The sequence below is a fragment of the Calidris pugnax genome, unplaced genomic scaffold (assembly GCF_001431845.1).
Source record: "Calidris pugnax isolate Ruff unplaced genomic scaffold, ASM143184v1 scaffold103, whole genome shotgun sequence".
NCBI classification, from domain to species: Eukaryota; Metazoa; Chordata; class Aves; order Charadriiformes; family Scolopacidae; genus Calidris; species Calidris pugnax.
In genome coordinates this window covers 7,521,406-7,544,467 of record NW_015090990.1, presented here as the reverse complement: position 1 = coordinate 7,544,467, position 23,062 = coordinate 7,521,406, and the positions used below count along the sequence as shown (strand labels likewise).

The following is a 23,062-nucleotide window of genomic DNA, read 5'->3' as shown; positions in this document are numbered from 1 at the left end:
AACACCTATTGCTGTACTAAGAAATCTGTGTGCTGTCAGTATGATAGTGATGATGAGCTGATTACTGAAAGAGACATAATCGAGTGATACTTTTTATAGTTTTAAAAACAAAGTTTAATTGTTAAAAGTTTCAACATCAAAATTCATCAACTCTTTATTAGGTGGAAAAGTCCTCTTTGCTGTAGATAACTTGCTGATGATCAATTCTAGGACTTTTTCATTAATGCTTGTTAATGGCCTCAGATCTCTGAGAAAAACTTCCATAAAATACTTGCTTTGGAAATAAATATAAAAGCATAAAAAAGTGGAAAATCCTTATTACCAGAAGCCGAAACACTGTAGGTGAAACAGTAGAGCTATTAACCTTGTGGACTTCTCTGTCTTGCCTCCCATCTGGCTATTAGTACTGCTTTGGCTGAGGTTGGTGTTTCTTAGGCCACGTAGCTTTAGGTTGCTTTTGTTTTCAATATGCACTTCAGTTTCAGGCTAAATTCTTTGTAAAAGGCTCTAATGAAAATATTTTCAAGATATGGCTGAAGAATGCAGGATTTACATACATTGCTGAAGGGGGAAGTCAGGCTGTACAAACGGCCAGTTAGAATAAAATTAGGTACCTATTAGTTGTATTTAACTTAACAATTAATTCCTGGGCATCGTTTGGAGGATAAGCTGCCACTATCCTGGATTTTCTGAGTGTAAGGAACTCTGACCAGTTTTATTGGCAATTTCACAGAGTAAAAAATGGAGTTATCTCTGAAATCTTCATTTATTCTAATCAACGTTGATTAGAATTCTTCAGGATTTTAAACATTGGCAAAAATCTAGTTGTTGATTAGCCAGTAAATATCTTAAGACTTGGACAGACAGATGAACTGTTTAACAGTATAACTAGTACGCTGCTACAAAACTCTGTACAATTTGGGGACAATTTCATGCAACAAACCCAGAAGAGCCTATGGAAACTCCCTCACCACAGCACATTTTCCAGTGTTTTGTTTACAGTTTTGATAACTTGAAGAGGTTTAAGCGTGTAGCCAGGCAGGAGGCCCCAGTAGCGTATCGGATCTCTTTCAGTATGCCAATCCATTCCTTCTTTTCATCATCATACCTGCATGTAACAAAAGGAGGTCAGAACACAGCTGCTTGAAATGAGATTTGATGCTTCATCACACATACATGAAAAGGATAGTCCACATGCTGCAAAGGCTTGTAGCAACCATGTGCTGAAGGATGCCACAAAAAGGCTGCTTTTGTCCTCTAAAGCAGAACAGAAAGATTTTCTTGTGCATGTGAGTTGTCCTTTTCCAAGTCCCTAAAGCTTGTTGCTGGCCTGTGTCATACTTTAATTACTCCTATAAAAGCTTCTTCCTTGTGTTAAGTACCCCTTCTGAATTATTTCACATTCTTGCATATAAAGGTGGTTTTTCTGGGAATCCTTTCTATCCTTCTGCCAGTTAAAACTCCTGAATATACTTTAGCAACTGAAGAGTCACAGCAGAGATGTGATGTTTTATCACTGTTACTGTGATTTAGATTTAAAAAAAAAACAAAAAGGAGTTAGGGATTTCTCGTTCTTTCGGAACAATTACTCATTTGACTACGTACAGACCTCTGTTTTACAGCCTTTTCTGTGTGAGAATGTCACAAAACAGAGAATGTTTTTACAGTACCTCTTACAAGGCTAAACCTGCCAAGAGATATGGCAACTTACTCTCTTGAAGAGTAAAAGAATCTGAAGATCATGACTCAGACAGTTCAGATTACGAGGAGGTGGAAGTAGTTATTAGATCCAAATCTCATGTCTATTTGTTGCTTTCTGACAAACGTTTTTATCTGTCAGTGAGTTACAACCTATTCTGTGTTTCCAGAGTTAAACAGAAGACTAATTTTACCCTCCAGTGTCTACAAACCTCAGTTTTAGGTATGGCTTTCCACCAAGAAAATTAAATTTAAACTTACTTCCATATGTCAGTGACTTCACTGGGTGCAAATTCTTTAGATTCAAGCTGAATCATTGCAAAGCCTCCAATGGCATACAGAGCCCCGCTTAAGGTGACTAAACTGATGGAACTTCTCTCTTGGGGAAATTCAGGCATAATCTCCCACCTAAAGATGAAAAGGGAAACCTGAGTTAAACAAACACATGAAAAATACTCCAAACTGAATGCGTTAACATAAGTCTCTGGGTCACATAAATTCAGGTGCCAAGGAGTGCCTCAATCAATCGTTTAGTAAAAGGAAAAAACTGAGATTATCAGCAGTGAATTTCAGCGTCACCATCCCCACAAGGACTTCTGCAAGTCTTAGGTGACAGCATGATACCATGATGACATCTCTTTCCAGTGACCACTTACAGGTTGCCTGGCCCCATCATCAGTAATATGCCTTATACAGATGTATTGCTCCCCAGCTTCTCTCATTTTTTTCTCTCTAATAGTTTCCAAAATGCGTATTTATTTCAAGTGGCAGTGACATAATAATTTCAGTAAAAAAAGAAAGTCACTGGAGCTTGGTAGTATAATTTCAAATTTTCTGCCAATTCATACCTATGAACATGTAAAATATAGAGACATCCTGCTTCTGGATAATGTCAACATCAAAACTACTAGGCTAATTTGTGTCTCTCGCTAGTGTGACTCAACTGTAACAAAACAGTGTAAACCAAGCCAAGAACCTGCAGATTTTTCAGACCAGAAACTGGACGTGATTCTGAACAACAGAAGAGAAGAATGGAACAAAACGACCTTTACTTTTCTTTGCTTTCTATAGGAAGTGTAAAGTCCAAAGTTCCCTCATAGAATTACTTCTTGCATAATTCAGACTTTGTATTAAATTTTATAAGCAAGTCTCTTTGGGACAGCATACATTGAAGTTAAACCTTTTGTTGTAGGTTGATGGCTTCAGTGCCACCTGTCAGTGAAGACAGCACCGCCAAAGGAGTTTTTATCCAGTAAAAGTGCTTGTTAATAAAATACAGGTGCATCCAGGACCACTTACCAGTTTGAGCTATCATAATAAAGCTTTACTAATATTATTTTAAATGAAATTTTGTAAATAAGATGTTAGGAAGGAAAAATAACAAAAGTAACCAAAAGGAAAATTAAGAGTAGAAAGTGACAGGTATATATGGTATATCTCCTGGAAAATCATGAACGTTTGGGGGATGCTGACTGAAAGATTCTGGCTGTGAGGAAGAACGCTGGAAAGTATCTGGACCAAGTAAGTGAGCTAATTCCAAGGATGACTTACTCACTTTTGTCCTTACTTTTTCTTTATAGTATTTCAGAGGATGCATTTAAAATTTGAAGTCTTCCTAGAGTTTTCATATTAAATAAATAAGCAGAATCATCTGCCTGTCACTAACTAGTGGTAAATGGTATTTTCCACGACAAGGTAAGTGAAGAGCAAGACGCCGTAAGGCCGTGTACCCAAAGCTTGTCCTGTTGAGGCACCTGATTTTTCTTGCTGGGGCTTCACACTTAGTGCCAGCGCCATTTCAACCAGATTGTGTGGCCCCTGCCCATCGCTCCCACTTCTCCCATTATGCCAGCACACCTGTTAGGTGGCTATGTCATCAACTACTCTGGGAAAGTAATCAGACTTTAAAAAAAAAAAAGAAAAAAGATTAAAGGGTGGGTATTTTTCAGTACATGAGCTCTTTGATCGTGTTTGCAATGTAGCAATACTCGCATAGAAAATGTTGGGGGGGACAGGAAAAAAATGGCCAGAGTTCCAGGGTCTCAGGTGCTGCTGCTGCTGAAGATGTGGATGTAGACCCAGTGTCTCAGTGGAAGCACAAGCACCTGAATGCCTCTGTGACTTACCTCAGAGCTCTGAAAGCCTAAATGATAAAACACTTGCTTAAAAATAGCTTGAATATTGTACTCACTTATTGGTGGTCAGATCAAAAGCTTCAACAGATGCAGTAAGACCTTCTTCAGTGACACCACCTGCAATGACAATCTTGCCCTTATGGATAGCTGTTCCAAACATGGAGCGAGCCACTTTCATTGGAGCCAGGTCCTTCCAGTCTCCTTTCTTGGGATTGTACACAAATAGTCTGTTAGTGCATTTCCTGGGGAGGAAAAGAAAACCGGTGATAATTTCTAATGATCTTTTGGCTTGTTCCAAGTGAGGTGGATTGTGTGGGGTTATGTATAATACCTCCTTCCTCTCCATGAGATCCTGTCCTGTATCCACAGTGGGAATCTTTGCATGTCTACAAAGCATTAATCACATCCATAGAACTAAATCAAATGTCAAATGCTGCTTACATAGGGCAGCAATTTCAGTGTACCTTCCAGGAGAAAGATAACATCCTTTCCCAGCATATTGTCTTCACATGAGTGTGTGGAGGAATGTATGACAACAGTTATAAAAGAAAGATTATGCTGCTGGTTTTGGCTGATTTAAGATGCTTGTGTCTTAAATGTCCCCTGCACAAACACTGAGAAATTACCACCACATGCTCAGTGTGAGTGAAAACTTTGATTTTCCAAATGTTATACCCATTAAGGCGTAACAGGCATCATAGGTCAGAAAATTTGAAAAACTGGCTCAGTAATTCCACAGCACCTATGTATTTCTATCTGGAAGGAAATAATACTTTCAGTGAGGGTCCTCATAGCTATATATTACTAATGTGCCTGCAATGTAAGTAAAATTTGCCTGGAAAATAAGTATAGTCATTAAAATAACTGGTTGAATTTTACATGCAATTTTATCTTATCATGAAAAAGAGACCCTATATACCATAATGTGCTCCCCTCTGCCAAATTGTTAGCAACCTTAATGTAAAAGATGTAAAAAAGGGAAACCCTGATTTCTGAGTGTGAGGACACATCATCTATAAAGGACCAACCAAATAATGTTACAAATTGTCACGAAAAGACTTAGAGACTCACTTATCATCAGTTTTTCCCCCAAGACAATATATCAATCCATTGTTTGAGATAGTAGCGTGGCCATAGACTTTGATGGGTAGTTTTTTGACCTCACCCCATTTCATTGCCCTGGAACAAAAAGAGTATCAACATTAGGCTCTCTCAAGCAGCAACGGGCTATTTACGTGTCCTCAGTGGGCATAATTAAATTTTAAACATACACAGGATCATAGCACAATACTGAATCTAGAGACTCCTCAGTGCGAAGGTCCTTGCCTGCAATTACATAGATCTTGTTCTCTGACTCTCCCAGCCCGAAGAGACACCTGGCCGACGGCAGCGGAGGAAGAGCAACCCACTCCCCAGCGATGCTGTCCAGCTGAAAGAGCATCAGAACAGCAAGAGTTAGGACAGGCAAAAAGTAAAAATCCACACAAAGACCATTGTTCCACACAATGAATCTAATTGCACTCAGCAGCTCATCTGCTTGCCTGAACAACCTGCCCCCTCCTCAGTGCAGCTAATGAACGATGACTTCTACCCACCCATGCTTCGTGGTGCTAAGACCTCACAGAGTCAATGCCTCACCGCTCTCTCTGCAACTGCTCACCCTCACAGAGTTTCTTTGCCTCTTTATTAAGCTCTTCACTCCCTGGGCTCCCTGTCACATATTGGAAAGAACACATTCTTCCTGCCTGAGGGGAGCAGACACTCCTGCCACTCCACACCTATACATCTAGCTGGTTGTGCTCATCGCTGCGAGACGCCAGACATCCTCACACCCTTCCTCTGAGTGATCATGAACTAGTACATGGCAAATGGCACAGATGTTTCTTCTGCAATTCCTAGAACAAAAGGTGGTGTTTCATCACAAATATCCTCAAAAGTTCCTGAGATCTCTGAAAGCATAATGAATAAAGAATTCACTCATAGGCAAAAACAGGCAGTGCACCTCCATTGGCAATAAGATTGATGGAAGTACTCCCAGGGCTGTCTCAAACACCTGGCTGAAAACACCTAAGGAGAAGCAGCGGGAGGAGAGAAGAGAAAAAACAAACCAACAAATCAAAACAGTATTTTCCTAGAACTGTGGTGCTTAATTTTTGGTTTGATCTGAGAACTTATAATTGAACCTGAACATTATCTAACATTCAAAAAGAGTATTTTCACTCTTTTGTTGCATATAGATTTGCTTCATGATGTACAGGAAGGGAAGGTAAAATGTGAGTCTGCACGAATGTAGTAAAGACATTTGATAGAAAGCAGGAGAAAGTTCAGTCAAAGCAATCAGATCTGGGTTTGGCTCAGTGACATCCCTTTTCCAGAAGCCTGTTCCACAGTCAAGGTCTCCATGCTAAAGTGCATCTCCCAGATTTGACAGACCACTGCTATTGGACAGGAAATTTTATTGCCGCAGCAAAATTTAACTCATGAAGAGGAATTGCCCCAGTAGGTGGATCTGAGTAGCGTAGTGAGGAGAAGATGTACCCATCGCAGGGCACAGCATGCTCAGTGAATCAGTCTCGTGGATGGCATATCTAGTGCTAATAGGGCAAAAACTAGTCATGCATTTTTGAGTCAGTGGCAGCCTTGTTTTCTCCTGGGTTGCTAACTACCAAACAAAATGGTAACAGGTGGAGAAAGGGAGATCAGTAAGTGAAAATTGGTTTGGCACCACATTAACATTTTAAGAGGGAACAACAGCCACATGGGTAATGCAGACAAGTATTTCAACTATAGGCAGCAGCTTAATGATGGCAAGCGGGAGAGCAGGATTTCAGGAAATGCATGTAGACATATAAAGCAGGATTCTGAGAACTTCATCATTTTTTCATAGCAGTTGTGAGGTTTAGTTTTTCAGCCTAAGACTTTCTAATAGCCTGAGACTTGGACTATTCAGTTCTGGATTATATACATTGTGACATCAACACAGTATTTTTGTTAGAAGAGTATTTCTGTGACAAGCTTTGCACTTCAGTGATTAGTGTTTTACACCTTACATAAGGAGATGAAACAGTGCTAATCCCTCTCTAGCAAACCAAGACTTCCCTCTCATACATGTAACAACTGAAACCACTCTTTCATTGAGTGTGAAATCAGTGAGCCATGCTCCTATAAACATTTAGTATTTACATTTTTTAATACCTGAACTCTTTAAAATTCTATCACTGCTTATCACTCTGCTTTATTTCATACTGAAACAGGACCTACTTTAAGCCAATGTGCCTAAAGACAGGACACGGCCAGCAGCATATTTCAGAATTCATTATGAGAGTTTAAATATCCCCCAAAGCGTGTAGCCAGGTAGCTAAATACACAACAGACTTAGTTTATGGTGTAAGGATGCCAAACTAGATTTTTGCTCATTTTTCTGAAACATGTTGTGGAAGTTACAGTTTGTATTAATCCGCCTTATAAACTTAGGCAGATTTACAAAGATATAAAATTATGGTCTTGGTTGAAACATGGTATTTAGTGTACTGACATTGACAGTTTGCCAGGAAAACAGCCTTCTACCTCTAAATTACATATTTTAGCATGTCCTTAGGTTTTCAAACATAGATATGACAAAAGGACTTCTGAAATTTTAGTGACAAAAGTGGTATTTAAAATCCACACATTACTGCTGTCTTCAAAATATTTCAGATGCAAAAAAAAGGACATCTCATTCGGTCTAAAGCTGCTAACACTCAACTGTCATGGAAGTTAACAAAAATTCACAAAAAGGTATTTCACAAAAATATGATTAGGCTTAAATTTACATATCTGTACCATGAAAAATCTGGGCCTTAAACAATGAAAGCCGGTGCCTAGATACAGTATCTTTTCTGGGATATCACCAGGGCCTTGATCTTGAAAGAGAAGATACAAGTCCCTTGGTTTCATTTATCTCTCTGAGACAGGAATAGCTCTCTGCAGATACTTCTCTCCATCGACTGTACAGACCAGACAACACCCTTGCATAGACTCATAACACTTTTCAGTAACTCCTACAAGCACCTTTTGTTGCACCAACAATCATAAAGCTTATACCTGGAAGAAGTATGACTGGAAAGGCTGATCCTTGTTCTCCTCTTCCACATACAGTCCTCCAACAATGTAGACCTGGTTTTGTTTGGTGACTATACTGGAATGGTTTCTGGGAATCTGTTCTGCCAGGGCTGCTAGGTAGCACTCATTTTCAAGAGGATCATAAGCTACGGCAGCAGTGTCATTAACCAGAAGAATGAGGTCTTTGACAAACATGCCGTGCCTGGGAAGGTCATTTAGGTAGCCAGGCAGCAAATCTTCATCCCCTACATCACCATTCACCTCCCCTTTGGTTGACTTCTCTGTATTTTTGCTAGAGGAGTCAGGCAGTTTTCCAGCAAAAGCATCCTTAATAATCTTTACTTTTTTCTGAAGGTCTGAGTTGCTTTTAATTATATCATCCTTCTCAACATGTTCTTTGAAATATTTTTCTGGCATGAGACGAAAACGTATGCAGTCAAAAATTTCCCCCAGGCTCTTTACTCTGTTCTCCTTGTCTGTTCGGACCCATCTCATTACTGCCTCAAATACCAGTTCTTCCTTCTCTACATTTAAGCTGTCAGGTGAAATAACCGAGATAAGTTCATGCGGGGCAAGCTGCATGAAGTCCTCTTCTTTGCAGATCTGCACAAAATGATCTGAAACAAAATCACGGGCGGAAAACGCGAGTCTGGGGCAATCGAGCAGAACACCCAACCGAAGGATGGCCAGGCAGTTCCCCACAGCGAGCCTCTTCTGGAGATAGGAGACACACACGGTGAACACAGACGGGATCTGAAAACGACTGGCCAAAGCAAAGATATCTTGCACGTTAGAATCATTGAGATCGATACTTGCTGAATAAAGGTATTTGACAATCATATCCAGGATGTTGGGGTCGACGTTATCCAGGACCACCTCCTTCTTCTTCTCTTCACTTTGCTCAGATAAGAAATACTCACGAAAATAAGGGCTACATGCTGACAGAATCAATCTGTGGCAAGGCAGGCTCCTGTCACCGGCTTTTAGAGAGCAATCTACAAACTTTTTCTCTTCCAGGAGCTCCTTGAGGCCATCCTGAAGAAGGGTGGATTGGTAAAGTCTGAGCTCTTCAGTGAGTTCCCTCTGGGAATCCATTTCGCAAACAGTTGGGGAAGGGGAGGGAGCAGAAGGCTTTAGCTGTTGTCTGCCCAAAGGTCTGCCTGTAAAAAAGGCAGACCAATGTGCTTTGCCCTGCCTGAAGCCTCCGCAACTTAATCTCGCTACCTAAATATAGGCACATACTCCTGCAGGTCGGAATTTAGGAGGGATGGTTTGGGAAAAAAAAAAGAGTTGCTCTGGCAGCTGTCAAAGACTGAAAGAAGCAACTGTTGCTTCCAGTCACTATGGTCAGGTTTTACCATCATTCTCCACATTGAATCAATGAGATTACGTGCAATTTAAGACATTATTTGACATGAGTAAGGACAGCAGAATCTGACTCTCAGTGAGCCAGCTATGAGTGAGATTGTAAATATACATGTTACCAAATATTCTGAAATAGAAATATTATTAATCAAGCTGTCAGCTGCAACTACTGTTCACTTCTTCAGAGTTGCTTAATACATCTCATTGCTGCAGTTATAAAGATACCAACTATAAAGATACCAAAAAATTCCAGAACTTTGCATCAATGATCTGTGCTCTATTATTTTTTTATATACCCATATCACATCTATAGTTTCTTCAGATATTAATAATAAGGCTTTGAAATTAATTTTGAGCTTTTTCTTAATACCCATTTGGTTGTATTTATTGGTAAACAAACCCCTACTGTTTAGACATAAAATAGACATTATTCAGGTAAAATTCTGTTTTCTAAAATAATTTAAAATTAAGACTCCACCCCTCCTTAATAAACACCGTTCTTCATTTCAGATAATCTGTAAACATTATCAATCCTTTTATATTCTACCGTACCAGAAACTGGAAACAGTACATAGGAAAGGTAGAACAGAGAATGAAACACATGTAACATTACATGTTCACATTATTTAATGGGTGTCCAATTTAAAAAAAAAAAAACCTCAAAAAACCCCAAACCCTGAATTTAAACTAAAAAGCCCCAAATCAGCTAAGTAGTTTGAGAAGTGAATGTAAATTTAGAAAAATCATGCATATGTTGAAAGTTTCACAGTTTTGACTGGGAACATTTAGATTTTTATTAAAGTTGGTAATAGTGATCTAAAACAAATTTGACCTTTTAAGTTGTTTAATGTACCTTGATGAGGAGCTATATTTTGCTCATATAGTGAATGCTTTTTACCCATATGGTAAAATGTTCTTTGAATGCAATGGAAACAGGATAAAAACACAACTATTTGAATGCAAGATCTACAAAGAGGTGTAACATTATAAAAGTTTATTGAAATCATTATTCCTTTTCAATATAGGTAGTATCTCATCAAAATATATACTTTGAAAGATTTTCTACAAACACCACAATTAGAGTCACACCACAGTTACTCTACTATAACAGTCAGCTGCTAAAACAACAGCTGATAGGAGATCTCATTTGACTTTTTCCACTTATAGAAAATAGCGCAGAGGTCTTATGTCACTAGAAAACGTAACAGCTGCATCTTCCTTTGAACAATAAATGACTCATTTCTCTCTAACACATAACATCATAAAGGTCTAATGACTCAGACACAGAAGCTATTTGTGCACTTTCTTCTAGACCATTCCTTAAAAAAAGTAGCCAAAAAAAAAAAACCAACAAAAAACCACAAAACATGTATGAGGGTATCTGGATTACAATTAAGTACCTGGAATGATATGTGGTGAACATTTGACAAAATTATGAGACATGAAAACAGTATGGCTTTTTGTTAAAGTTATCAAGAACACAAAATGTTCTGAATATGACGCTACTGATGCTGCACAACACTAAACAAGTTATGGAAATCTGATTTCGGTATCGTCATTATGGGAAAGCACATCACTGTGTACAAATACACACATTGAGCATCAAGCTATATACCACGTGCTGCCCTCTCTCAAATGGTGGTCCCTGAGTATGCAGGAAGAGGAAGCTGCCTTTTTTGACATCCTTCCAGGTAAAATGGCAGGGCCTGCCTGCCCCTGGCAGCCAATCACAGGGCAGTACGTAAACACACAGGCCATGAAGTTATAAAAAAAATAAAATATGGTGGCTACCTGTCATAAAATGGTGGCTGAAACACCACGGCAGCCCCTGTGTTGTCTGGGGAGGGGGCTTCCTGCTCCAACAACCTTCTGGGGGAGGCAGGATGGGGTGGCTGCTCCTGCCAATGACACGCCTGAAAACACCTGGGGTCAGAGCGTGTCAAAGCCCGTAGGCTGCCAATCACAACACAGTATGAAAACACGTCGGCTGTGACAGTTGTCTCAACGGCGGCGGAAATAAAATGGGGTCTGCCATGACTGTCGCGGGGAGGGTCCTTACAACCCCACAGCAGGAGGGAAGGACTCTCTGCTCCTCACACCATGTGACCAGCAGATAGGCGGGGCTTCTGGAGTTTGTGGATCATGTGACTGGCCATGGGGGCGGGGCTTCCACCAACCCCTTCTCATGGTGGGTACTGGTTGTCCTCACACTGTTTACAGGAATGATGTCATAAATAAAAAGCTGTTACACATATCAGGGGTTTGAATAATCTTTCCTTTACGACGTATTCTGAGGGCGTATTATCTAACACTTGCCTGCTCGTTGGCTTTGGCATGTTCCTTCTCTGCTACTCTGGTATTTCTAAATTCCCTTCTACGCATCCCATGAGGCCGCTAAGAACTGAGAGTCCTTCCCTGCTCCAGAAACAGTCGCGTGCCCGTCCAAATCAGGTCATCACTTCCCAGAGTCCCTGCAGTGTGAATCCATCCTTCAGCTTCTCTATGGCGAGTCCCAGTTCTTCCGAAAAAACAGGCTCCCCATCATGTTGCTTTTTTGAATGCACAAGATAGGAGAGAAAATAGAATAAAGCAGAAGGTACTTTTAGCTTTTGTTACCATATTTTAACAATGTGAATTTGATAGTATGAAAAAAGATGTTCTTACCTTGTTTTCATCAGCAAAGTAAGCCTGGAAAAAAAAACAACAAAAAAGAACTCGCAACCTTAAAAAATAAAAGTCTCAAAACAAATGTGCTAATAACTCCTTGGAGTCAAAACTGTATTTGGTAAGTTTTTTTCAACAAGCCAGTCTGTATGGTTTTTATTTTTGTTTTATAAACAACATCAGAGTTTTTTCTATGTTGAATAATTTATAAAAGGGCTCTAACAGAAGTTGGTGATTATGTTATTTTTCATTAAATACCAATCTTTGAATTTTCCACCATAACAAACACAGATTTTTAAATGGTACCATTTTCATATTACACATGTTAGACAGACAAATACTTTATAAGGAACAAAATGTTAACATGAAGGCAAACTGACAGCATCCCAGCACTCTCCACATCATGTGCAGCAGCATTTAGTATTCAATTTCAAAAACTACCTTAAAAAGTGTAAGTAATATCAAAATTTAGTTAACATCATAATCTAGGAAATGAAATTGAACAATGGGACTGTTCAGAGTAACTGAACAATTAACCAAATTTTTCTACTCTCAGACAGAGCTCTGGGCCAGAGATACAGTCTTTCCCATTCTGTGCGTTTGGTAATTCAGGTTCAGACTCTTCAGGAGATCAAATCTCTGAAAATACCCACAACTCTAGAAGTCTGTGGACCAGTAGGCTCTAGATCTTCATATTTACCAGAAAGAGCCTGATCTTGCTTCAGCTGCCTCTACGGACTGGCAAGGGGCAGCAAAGAAAGCGTTTTCCTGCTCAGCTGGGTCTCAAGCTGTACAAGACCACAGAACAGCATCGCAGCCATCAAGTGTCATGCAATATTGGTGGGGAGCCACTCCTCGGGGCCTGGACAATCTCCAACTCCTGTAGCAACCGCCTTCTAATCATTTACAGCTTCCAGATTTTGTTTTAGAACATGCAAAGCACAGTCTTTTGATTCAGGTGACAAAGGTATCACTAGAGCAAACAGAATCGATCTTTAGGGAAAAAATTAATAAAAACATGCAAAAATGAAAAGAAAAAAACCTAATGCAATAAAAAGTAAATTTTCCTGAAATACTGGGAGACAGATATTAAGTTTTCTAAACTGGTGTCAGGAGTGCAAAGGTTGTCAGCAGTGACTCAAAATTATGGCTCCTTTCTAAAAATCTTTTGAGGTTTGAATCTTAGATGAAATGTGAGTGTACAGATATCACCATCTATTAATCTGCTCCAAGAGAAGGAAGACTTGTTTTAATAGACTGTATTTGATTACATTATACTGGTGGTTTTCAAGCTATTCCTGATCTTAATGCATTGAGAAAATGCATACAACTATTACTTTAAATATCTACTTCTATTTCTTTTGAACAATAGTTTAAGTTAAAAATCCATACACAGAATAAATTCCTGTAGTAATCAAGATTTTAAATAAAAGGCACTTAGGTGTGTTTTTAAATATAGAAAGTTCAGTTATAGCTTATCTTTAATAGAGGATTACAGCTGCACATTACTTACGTTTGAATAACCAAACAAGAATTATTTTAATTTTTAGTTTTCTGTGGAGTAGCTTACCACAAAAGCATCTGTATGCTCATCAGATTCTATTTCCACATCATCTTGAACCTGCTCCACTGTTAGGTTTTCAAGAGGCTGAGGCTGCAAAATTAAAATTCTGAAGTAAGTAAATCCACATATTAGATATGTTTAATATATTTTTATTACTGCTGCTAGCACAATATTGTATCTAATTTAAAATAAATGAGTGGAGTACCTTTTCTTCCATTTCATAATCCACTCCAAATATAGGGTTAGCTGAGTAAACTCTGTGGAGTGAATTAATTTCTTTCACTGCCTCCTGTAGTTTCTCCACAGGGTCTATTTTAAAACCAAGTACATATCCTCCACTCTGTGTAACAGAGAAAAAAGAAGACGTATATTTATTAGTTTTGCTTGTCATTTAAACAACTTTTTCCCCTTGATAGGGATTTTCAGTTCAATGATAGCAAATTTCTCTTTGCTCATAAAACATCATCTGTATTTTGGTATTAGCTTATTTTCATAGAAGCAATACTCATGATTTATTTCTAGATACTCATGAAATGTTTAGTCTGTTAGATCTTGACATTGCTGTTAAAGAAACTTTCAGATACAGCAATTATTTTGTTTTATTTTTAAATCACCATTAAAAACATTTCTGATTAAGGTCAAATTAAAGAAAAATCATTTTGTCTCTTATAGCAAGACAGATAGACAAGTGAAAAAAATTTAAAATAGTGGTCTTAATTAAGTATAGAAGTAATTAGAACTGAAATATAATCTGTCAGAAGACACTGTTTTTAACAGTTATTTTATTACTTTAACTAGCCATGCTGGTCTGTTGTTGCTTCGCTTAGAAAAACCATAACTCACAATAGCCATATTGACCTTAACATACGGACACTTTAAGCAGTGCAAAGAGGGCTTTTTTAAAGTTGTGTTCAAAAGGCCACATGGAAGGTACCTTAAAACCAGCCCTGTGACATTTCAGAATTAGAGAACTATTATATATAAAAATGTAACCCATGAAAAAAAAGCTATTAAAGCTTCTTACCTGCTGAGAACTCTCTATCACAAGCGCCAAGCCAAACTTTGAGTCTCTTATTTTTATTGAACGCTAATGGTAAAGAGGTAAAAAATGTTTGTTAAAAATTCTGGAATTACTTGATAAAAATCTGCTGTATCTATTTTTAAATATTTATTTTTTACACAGTACTAATTATAATTACTGGTTCTGGAAGCTTGGTTATCAGCATTCCCTCCCATTTACCATTATGTATCTGAATGCCTCAACCTGAGGGAAAAGTGTTTTTATCAGAAATGGTAACACTGCTAGCAGTTCCATTTCTGAACATCAGGTTTGCAGATCCTTAATTCCACTGTATTTAGGTGGCATGAAGAATCATATTTTGAAAATTGGAAATACAAGCCATTTTCAACATCTGTACCTGCCCATGAAAGCCCCCAATCAATCTGGACAGAAAAAATAATAAATCTACTCTGTGGTTGATGCTGGTAAGACTAAATTCCTCCCAGACTGCAGGACACAAAATACTAATTTTGTCAAGCTGGGAGTTTTAACTGAAGACTTGAACTTATGCCATTTCATTTTGAAAATGGCTGCTTTAAGATACTTACAATTTGTAGATATGGTATGCTGACATTGAAGCTGTCATTCATATTTGCATGCCAAACTATTCTCACATTAGTAATAAAAAATGTTCCCAAATTTCCCTATTAAAGAAAAAGGTATGTTAGAACTGCTATGAAGCATAGAGCCTTTTTCCCCAAACATGATGATTACTGCTATCCTTTTAAACACACGCAGGATACAGCTTCATATTTAATTCAATAAGAGCCTCATTCTTTCCCACAAAAACCAGTCAAAGTCCTTCTATTGATTGCAAGGAAACAAGGTCCAATCTTTAAAGGATACAGCACCCAAGTGGTGAAAATAGCTGGGAGTACCTATTACTGCAGCAAAGCAGGATCAAATCACAGCACAGCAGACCTCAGAGGAGGACATGAAGCATCTCAGAGCGTTCTTAACTGTACAGATCTGGAATTGGCCTATAGCGTAAGTATAATGGCATGTGGGTTAAACTTAGGCAATTGTGGAGATGTGTGCCAAGGGAATGTAGAGGAAAGAACTTTTTAGCTTGTCAGGATGGATCCTATTTCCATTCTGGACTAAAACTGCACAGACAGAAATAACTGCTCCCATTTTGTTTTGTGGCTCTGGGAAATACTTGCAACTAATGGTCTGTAAAATAATAGAAATGGTTTCTATTTTTTTTTTTTCCTTAGTATGTTTTTTTTTTTTTCATGTTTTAAGACATAGATTCCTACTCCAGCATTTCTGACTTCCAGTAATCAAAAGACAATGCAGTCTTACACTGCAATCACATCTGCACATAAATATACAAATATTCAGCAGAGCACTTCATAAACAACATGATTGTCTTTCAGGATTATATAGAGGTTTAGACTCATAAATATATCTTTTTAACAGGAACTGTACATCTAGTTCCTAGCGTATTAGCCGAGTCATGTAGACTTCTGGTTGCCAAAAAGAGACTTTGTTGTACTGAGTAGCAAATATATGGGATCAGCTTCTCTGCATGCATCAGATGATGAACTGAATTATGGGTAATTCCTTTGAAGTTACAAAACTATAGTAGTAAAATTGCTAAATGAAAGCCAAAACATTTTAACTTTGCTGTAGTCAACATAGTTTCATTTTTCACTATACCTGGTCACTTGATAAATTCCAGACTCCATTGATTTTATTATATATTTGTTCTTGTGGCAGTAATCTCAGTTGCTTGTTTTGAATCAATGCACTTCTCAGCTTCAGATCACGATACATTTTAGAAGTTTCATAAGCTCTGCAAAAAATAAAAAATACATATTACCAATTCAGTGGTTTCTATTACCTTTACTGTTTGTTTTAGCACCAATATGAAATGCTGTATATTTTCAACTTTTCTTATCACCATGTTGCACAAAAATGAGGGTACTATTAAAACTTCATCAATGTAAACCATTATATTTCAACTTTCCTTAATGAAGTTATCTATAAACTTAAAAGGGTTTTTTGACATCTGTTTTGATCTCCTGTACTGTTCATGTGTATACTATTTTGTTCTTCTCCTTAAGATAGTCATCTCCCCGCCTCTACTGCAAAGAATACATCTTCTGGGTCCCATGTCATATCTAAGTATGGACATCAAGAACCCTTTATTTTTCAGCATCAGTTAAGTCACAAACATCCAATCTATGTACATCAGTATTCCATAGCTCTTAAATAGAAACCCATGGTAATGCATTTATACACACATTCATACAGATCACTTATTTTTAGGTGGGAAACATCCACTGTTTTGGAGTCAATTAGAATTTTGACAAGAATGTAATTATTCATTTCCATTACATGGTCCAAAATTATGGGAAATTATTTCAGACAGAAACTATAGATAGAAAAATGCACAGTGAAATTAGCTCCTTTGTACATTTACTTGTTCAGATAGTTTATACACAATAGGTGTACGAACTGTGATCAATGACTGGTATTAACACACATTAATTTTCATTACGCATAGTAGTCTACTACAATTTGCGATCATTCTCTCTCTGTCTTCCACAGATTGTGTTCTCCTCTCTTGGAAAAAGTTTTCTGAATGTTAAATATGGACAGTTATATCTCAGTCCATCAGCAGCAGTAACACCACATATTTGACTCAATTGAACTTTGTAAATGAACAAACACTATTTCAAGTATGCTACCTGTGTACCGCAATAACTGAAGTGAAGAGTCTGGGACTCCCAGGGACAACATTGGTAAATATGAACTCAAACCGTGTATTGTTACATTTAGTCAATATATATAGAGCTTCTGTCTGCCCTCGTAATTTCTGTAACGAAAAAATGAAATTTAACATTTTTACAATATAGCAGTTTCACTGTCCAGGCAAGAAATAATCAACATATTTTCTAAATTCTTGTTCTAACTAGTATATCTGAAGGTGTAATCCTGATTCTACGACTTATCTACTGCTGTCTTCAACTGAACCCAGTTCCATCTACAGCAGAATTAAGGAAGACCGCCTGCTATACATTCGCACTATCATGACTAACAGTATTTTTGGCTTTGCTACCACATGGCTGCCCGAGGAACATACATAATCTCCCTGCTAGTTCTTTGCTGCCAGCCAAACAAATGGCTTCACAGTTGCATGCAATTCAGGCTATATATTTGAGAGCTCTCTTGCACAAAATCAGTGCCTCTCTAGACCTTTGTTAAATTGAGACACAATGAGCCATCATGTGCTTGACTCACCTAGAGGGAAGAATCACCAAACAGTGCAACTGCATGAATTTTACTGCTTTAGGAAACAGACGAAAAACACACTCCTACAGAAGTGTAAAACCCTTTGAACTTCTAAAACTAAACTTCCATTACTATTCTATTACTGTTCTTGCAAGTACACTCTGAGATTGTTGATATGCTGCAATAAGTATAAACAATGAATTAGAGCTGCTTTTATTATTTTTTAAAGTATTTTTTGAAACTTACCGAGTTGGCAGTTCTTGTAGTTATATTTATAATGCAGTTGTAACCAACAGCTAAAAGTTAGGAGAGAAAGAAAAAAAAGAACAGTTTTGAGTACAAGAAAAAAAATAGTCAAAATTAGAAAGTACAATATTGAATTCTGTAGCACAGCTTTGGATGCTATTTGTGAGAATTACACATTGTGGTTAATGGTCTGGACCCTCATCACAAAATCAAAGACTAATTTAAGCTGCAAAGGCCCTTGAGAGGTTGTCTGGTCCAATGGTCTTCTCAAAGCAGGACCAACTCCATCTGGCTGTTCAGGGTTTTGAATTTTTCCAAAGAAGATTCCACAACCACTCAGGGAACCTGTTCCACAATTTTACTGCCATCATTGTGAACATTTTTGTCCTTATATCGGATCAGAATTTCCCTTGTTTCAGTGTTTGACTGTTACCTCAAGGAGTCTGTATCATCGTGATGTGCCCCATAAATTTCACCCTTATAAATAAAACTTTCTACATTGATATAATACTTTGTAGAAAAAGAGCTAAGAAGATGACAATTAAAAAAAAAAAAAAGAAAAAACACAAAATGGCAAGTATAAATGGAGAAGAAACAAAAAGGAGGAAAAAAGTTATACATTTCACTTTGCCTCTTCTACAGTAGTGCTCTGATAGAAAATAAGAACAGAAACAATCCCAGCTGTTCTTCCCAAACAGATGCCATAAAATGGTGCTGGGCTAAATCTGAATGTCAATGACAATCCTGCAACTGATACCAACAGTAGCACAGCCAAGTTAAAAAAACATAAAATTAAAAAAAATATCAAAGGAGAACTAGAATTTGCTTTGAGAAGGTTCTGCTTCTCCAAAGCTCAGATGTGACAGCAGTTATACAGATAAGAACATTCATTCTTTATGGAATAAATACTTATGAAAATAACAGAAAAAGACTATTTCCTAGGTTGCTTACGAGAAATTTTCTAAAACTAAAAGAAAGAGCAATGGTCAAAAATGGCATCCGATAAAATATTTTTTTGTCTATATATTCTTTAATGTAAGAAATAATGCATTATCCTGAAAGCTAGAGAGTATTTTAAACTCTAAAAGGCATAGATTAGAATTCCTTAAACTTCTATAGGGCTGAACTACTCCACAACATTCTTTGTGATCTCCTCTAAAAAAGTCTATTCTAAAACTTAGATATACAAGCAAACAATTTCTTTTAAATTTTATAAATACATATAAAAGTAGCAGTGTGTGTGAGCACTTTTGTGTGAATGCATGTATGAGATAGCAAATGCAAAAGGGGAAGCAGGCAGAGGGCATAAGTTTATATACATAATGAACAGAAAACAGATTTTCAATCTTGATTGGGTAATGGGAACTGAGCACTAGAAATAATTTGGGTGCAAAGTGAGTGCATCCTGCACCTGTTTCAGCAAATTAAATTAAATACGAGTAGACCTGCTAGCTACTCATACAGTTAAAATTAGAAGCTTATACAGAGCTTATAATAGTAAATTTGGAAAGGCAAGTACTTGCAGGGAATAAAAACTGTAGGACAATACAGAATGTAAATAAACAGGTGGCAACAAGAGGTACGAGTGAAGCAAAGTGTGAAGAAACTCAGTTTCTTTCTCTCCTACATAAGCCAGATGAAAAATATGTCTGAAGTACTCATCAACTTCTGTTCTGAGAACACTGAGTATCAATATTTTGCTATGAATTTTTATAACAATTCCTCTTAATATTTTGCTATCATTTTTATAACAGTTCCTATATTACAAATAGATGCATTAGTAATAGTTTATCTCAGACTTTACAGAGTAACAGAATTATACTTTCATATTCTGTACTGTAATCAATACCAGCGTGAAAGAATAGCATGCCACCACAAAGGAAACACAAAATTTGCAGTTGTTTCACAGGAAATGATACTTACACAGATTGACTCTGGGCAGTGACAGTGAGCGCCAAATAATCCTCAAATTTGTCACAAGCAGTCTACCTGGAAATGAAGAGTGTAGACATATTTAATCTGCTTAACTTCCATTAAATTAAACGTTCCGTTCAGTGGTACATATCTACCTCTAGTTTTGAAACACCAGAATATTCCTTCCCCTTGATAGGGAAAAGAAGAAAAGCACAGGACACCCCAGCAGAAAAAAATAAATAAATCACTAAACGCTTTTTAGAATGCTAGGAGAGAAAATCCAACAAGGAACAAATGAAACAACCTTTAATATATCCCAGTATTCCTCAAAACCAAACCAAGAACTGTTACTGATTTCACATCACACTGCCTATGGTACAAAAGTGGAGACACAATCAGTGCAGAACTGCTCTGGGGAGGAGAAGGGGAAGGCAGTGATTAACTATCGCAGCTGTCTTCGTGAATAACCTCACCCCTTTATGTCACATGCAAATTGCTTTGATTCTGTACCCAGTACAGCAGCACATCCAGCCCCAGCAAGGGTTATCTCAGCATGCTGGCACCTTCATGCCCTTGCATACTATATATATATTCCTTACTGATTCAGTTTAAACCAGGTTAGGAAAAACTAATCATTAAACAGGATTAAAGCAGAAGATCCTCACACTGTTTATAAATGGATTGTTCTTTACAAGGCTTTCAATTCCTAACAAATTCTGAGACAAGATTGTCACGTTCCTGTATCTGTGAACAAGAGATCCTTTTTGAAAATACTCTAGGGGGAGTCAGATTTGTGAAATAGGCAAGATCTATTTTCTGCAACAGACAATTCATACTGAGTTCAATGGAACCAGACAGGGATTTCATGAACCTATACAGGTTAAATATTAGAAAGTTTACAATTTCCCTGAGTATGTGGCTACCTCTGTCTCCATTGTTTCCTTTGGTATCTTCAACAGACTCTAAGCAGTCTATAAGGACCTCTCCAGGTCTCATTTTCATTTGCCTAAAAGAAAAAAAAAAAGAAGGAAAAAATTACCTAATGAAAAACAGAATAGATTTATCCTCCAAAAGAAGGCCATTGCTAGTTCCCCATTTTACTTTCCTTTCTTTTTTTGCTTGGCACATCATACAACAAAAAATCCATATGTATATATGCACGCATACACACAAATCAACATTAAATACTTGAAATTTTTATCACTACATCTGGCAAATGAAAAATATTAATACCTTTACCATTAAATTATAACAGTAAATAATTATGTAGCAAGTGTGACCAAGCAAACTATGTTCCAAAATAAGGAGAAAGTGTGTGAAAATGTGAGGGAAAAGCAAAAAAGTTGCATTCATATACTTTTCAATCATAGTTTGTTGCTTCTTGCCGTCCCTTTAGGTTATAAGGAGTGGCGCTAGGCTCAGGAAAGAATAGATGCCAGTAAAGGAAGTATAAGATATATAACAACACGTGAAATGCTCTGCTAAATTTTCCACAAACGGTGTAGTTTGGTGGTATTTTTGTATTTTGCTTCATTTAACTAGTCTCACCACTTAATTACACAACAACAGATATAGTGTGAAATTTTGCTATATTTTAATTGTATCATGTAAAGCAGCCAAAACTCTTCAGTGTATTGGCACAACAGAAACAAAATAAATTATCTGGAGGGGAATTCCATGAGATAACACAGGATCGAGACAGTAGGCTTGGACTCAACAATACATCACCAGGACAGCACAAAAGATGTTAGACACAGGATGCAGCAAGAATAGCAACATTAGCGTGAAAGAAACTATGGAAGCAGGCTCTGTCTATATGACAATTCCACAAGAAAATAAAACAGAACTATTTAAACATCCAAGGTACAATTTCACGTTTCTAAATTTACTTGCAGACAGCATGTCTGAGGGACCAGGGGTGCTCTCAGCAGGGTGCACTGAGTAGGAGGGAGGTGAAGCATAACTTCAGCCTTTCTTTCAGCCCCCAAATCATCACCGATCAGTTGCTAATTTGTAGCTCCATATTACAAAGGCCAGGCAGGGTTTTGTCCCAGACACCAGAGCAGAAGCGGTTTGTCTCAGATAAGGCTGTGACAGCTCAGCAGAGGTCAGGGCTCACGGCAGTGAGGAAGCACTGCCTCCACCAGGATGTACGCGACAGCCCTTCAGCTCTGCCCCTCGGGCGGGGGTGCAGAGCTCAGGCTGCCAACACCACGGCAGGGACACCGGGCCCAGAAGGCGACACACCAGTGACAGATACCCTCCCCTCAGACACACACCTAAAGTCTGATTTTCACTTCTCAGCGCCAGGTGACGGTACAGGCGGCTGGGAAAAGAACACCAACAACCCCAGCCAGCCCGCCTGAGCCTCAGCGCCGACACGAGCCCTTTCCCGCCCGGCCAGGAAAACGCGCTCCCCCCGCTCCGCCGCTGCCGCCTCACCGGGACGCCTCCCAGGATGCACCGCGCCATTAATGGCGGCCGCCCCCAGCCTACCGCCGGGCAGGGCTCAGCCTACCGCCAGACGCCGTTCGGGCCCGAAAGCCCCGCTGGAAGGGGAGGGGAGGGCAACGACACTCACTGCGGGGAGATGTCGAAGCGGACATCTCTGTCCTCCCACAGCACGTCCAGCACCGCGCTCATGGCTGCCGGCCGCGGCGCCCCTCCCTCCGCGCGCCGCCGTGGCAACGGGGGTGGTGTCTCGCGCTCCCGCCGCCCTCGAGATTGGCTGCGGCGCTGCACGTGGGTGAGGGGGAGCCACCCTCGCGCCCGCCTCCCCAAGCCCCGCCCCCGGCTCGGCTGAGGGAGCGGGCGCGCGGGAGGGCGGGCCGCCATCTCGGTGGGATGGATTGGGATGTATCATGACCTTTTTCATTTGGGATAACTTGAATTTTGTATCTAGCCGAATTTTAACTGCAGTATCCTACCACTTTCGACCAAAAAAATTACTCTAAATAAGTACGACTCATGGGAAAAAACTTGCCCTCTGACAGTCCTTTCCCTGGAGCTGGTCCCTGAATTGGTGAGGGGCCTGTGGTGACCCACTGGGCAGTCGATAGGAACGCGATGAAGTCA

The 23,062-nt window shown here is 38.7% G+C and overlaps 2 protein-coding genes across 4 annotated transcripts; both read right to left on the bottom strand.

Annotated features, from left to right (window-relative positions):
- Window positions 1-96: 96 nt before the first annotated feature.
- Window positions 97-9,194, bottom strand: KLHL41 (kelch like family member 41). The gene is made up of 6 exons (XM_014954427.1): window positions 7,917-9,194; window positions 5,105-5,262; window positions 4,905-5,012; window positions 3,890-4,075; window positions 1,960-2,106; window positions 97-1,108 (listed from the first exon to the last, which is right to left on the bottom strand). Exons 1-6 carry the CDS (start codon window positions 9,027-9,029, stop codon window positions 997-999), a joined length of 1,824 nt encoding a protein of 607 aa, XP_014809913.1. The 5' UTR covers window positions 9,030-9,194; the 3' UTR covers window positions 97-996.
- A 1,084-nt stretch (window positions 9,195-10,278) lies between these two features.
- On the bottom strand, window positions 10,279-22,672 carry BBS5 (Bardet-Biedl syndrome 5). Of its 3 annotated transcripts, none has more exons than XM_014954428.1 (12): window positions 22,569-22,672; window positions 20,911-20,993; window positions 19,997-20,062; window positions 18,074-18,123; window positions 17,284-17,411; window positions 16,250-16,385; window positions 15,136-15,231; window positions 14,552-14,614; window positions 13,733-13,867; window positions 13,534-13,617; window positions 11,964-11,987; window positions 10,279-11,848 (listed from the first exon to the last, which is right to left on the bottom strand). In XM_014954428.1, the coding sequence occupies exons 1-12, from the start codon at window positions 22,628-22,630 to the stop codon at window positions 11,747-11,749; spliced, it is 1,029 nt and encodes a 342-aa protein (XP_014809914.1). In that variant the 5' UTR covers window positions 22,631-22,672; the 3' UTR covers window positions 10,279-11,746. The 3 variants fall into 3 exon arrangements, with proteins under 3 accessions (XP_014809914.1, XP_014809916.1, XP_014809915.1); XM_014954430.1 differs by lacking the exon at window positions 22,569-22,672 and adding an exon at window positions 22,430-22,527; XM_014954429.1 differs by lacking the exon at window positions 22,569-22,672 and adding an exon at window positions 22,267-22,328.
- Window positions 22,673-23,062: the final 390 nt, after the last annotated feature.

Bases quoted from the DNA above. Each gene is read 5' to 3' on its own strand.
- KLHL41 (XM_014954427.1), bottom strand. From the start codon at position 9,029: ATGGATTCCCAGAGGGAACTCACTGAAGAGCTCAGACTTTACCAATCC. The intron at 5,013-5,104 runs GTATGTTTAAAA...TTTTTGTTCCAG, and splicing joins GTATTGTGCTATGATCCTGT to GGCAATGAAATGGGGTGAGG. The intron at 2,107-3,889 runs GTGAGTACAATA...TTTCATCTTTAG, and splicing joins TTTGATCTGACCACCAATAA to GTGGGAGATTATGCCTGAAT.
- BBS5 (XM_014954428.1), bottom strand. From the start codon at position 22,630: ATGAGCGCGGTGCTGGACGTGCTGTGGGAGGACAGAGATGTCCGCTTC. The intron at 20,063-20,910 runs GTAGCCACATAC...CTTCATTTCCAG, and splicing joins AGGAAACAATGGAGACAGAG to GTAGACTGCTTGTGACAAAT. The intron at 13,868-14,551 runs GTAAGAAGCTTT...TCTGTTACACAG, and splicing joins TGATAGAGAGTTCTCAGCAG to AGTGGAGGATATGTACTTGG.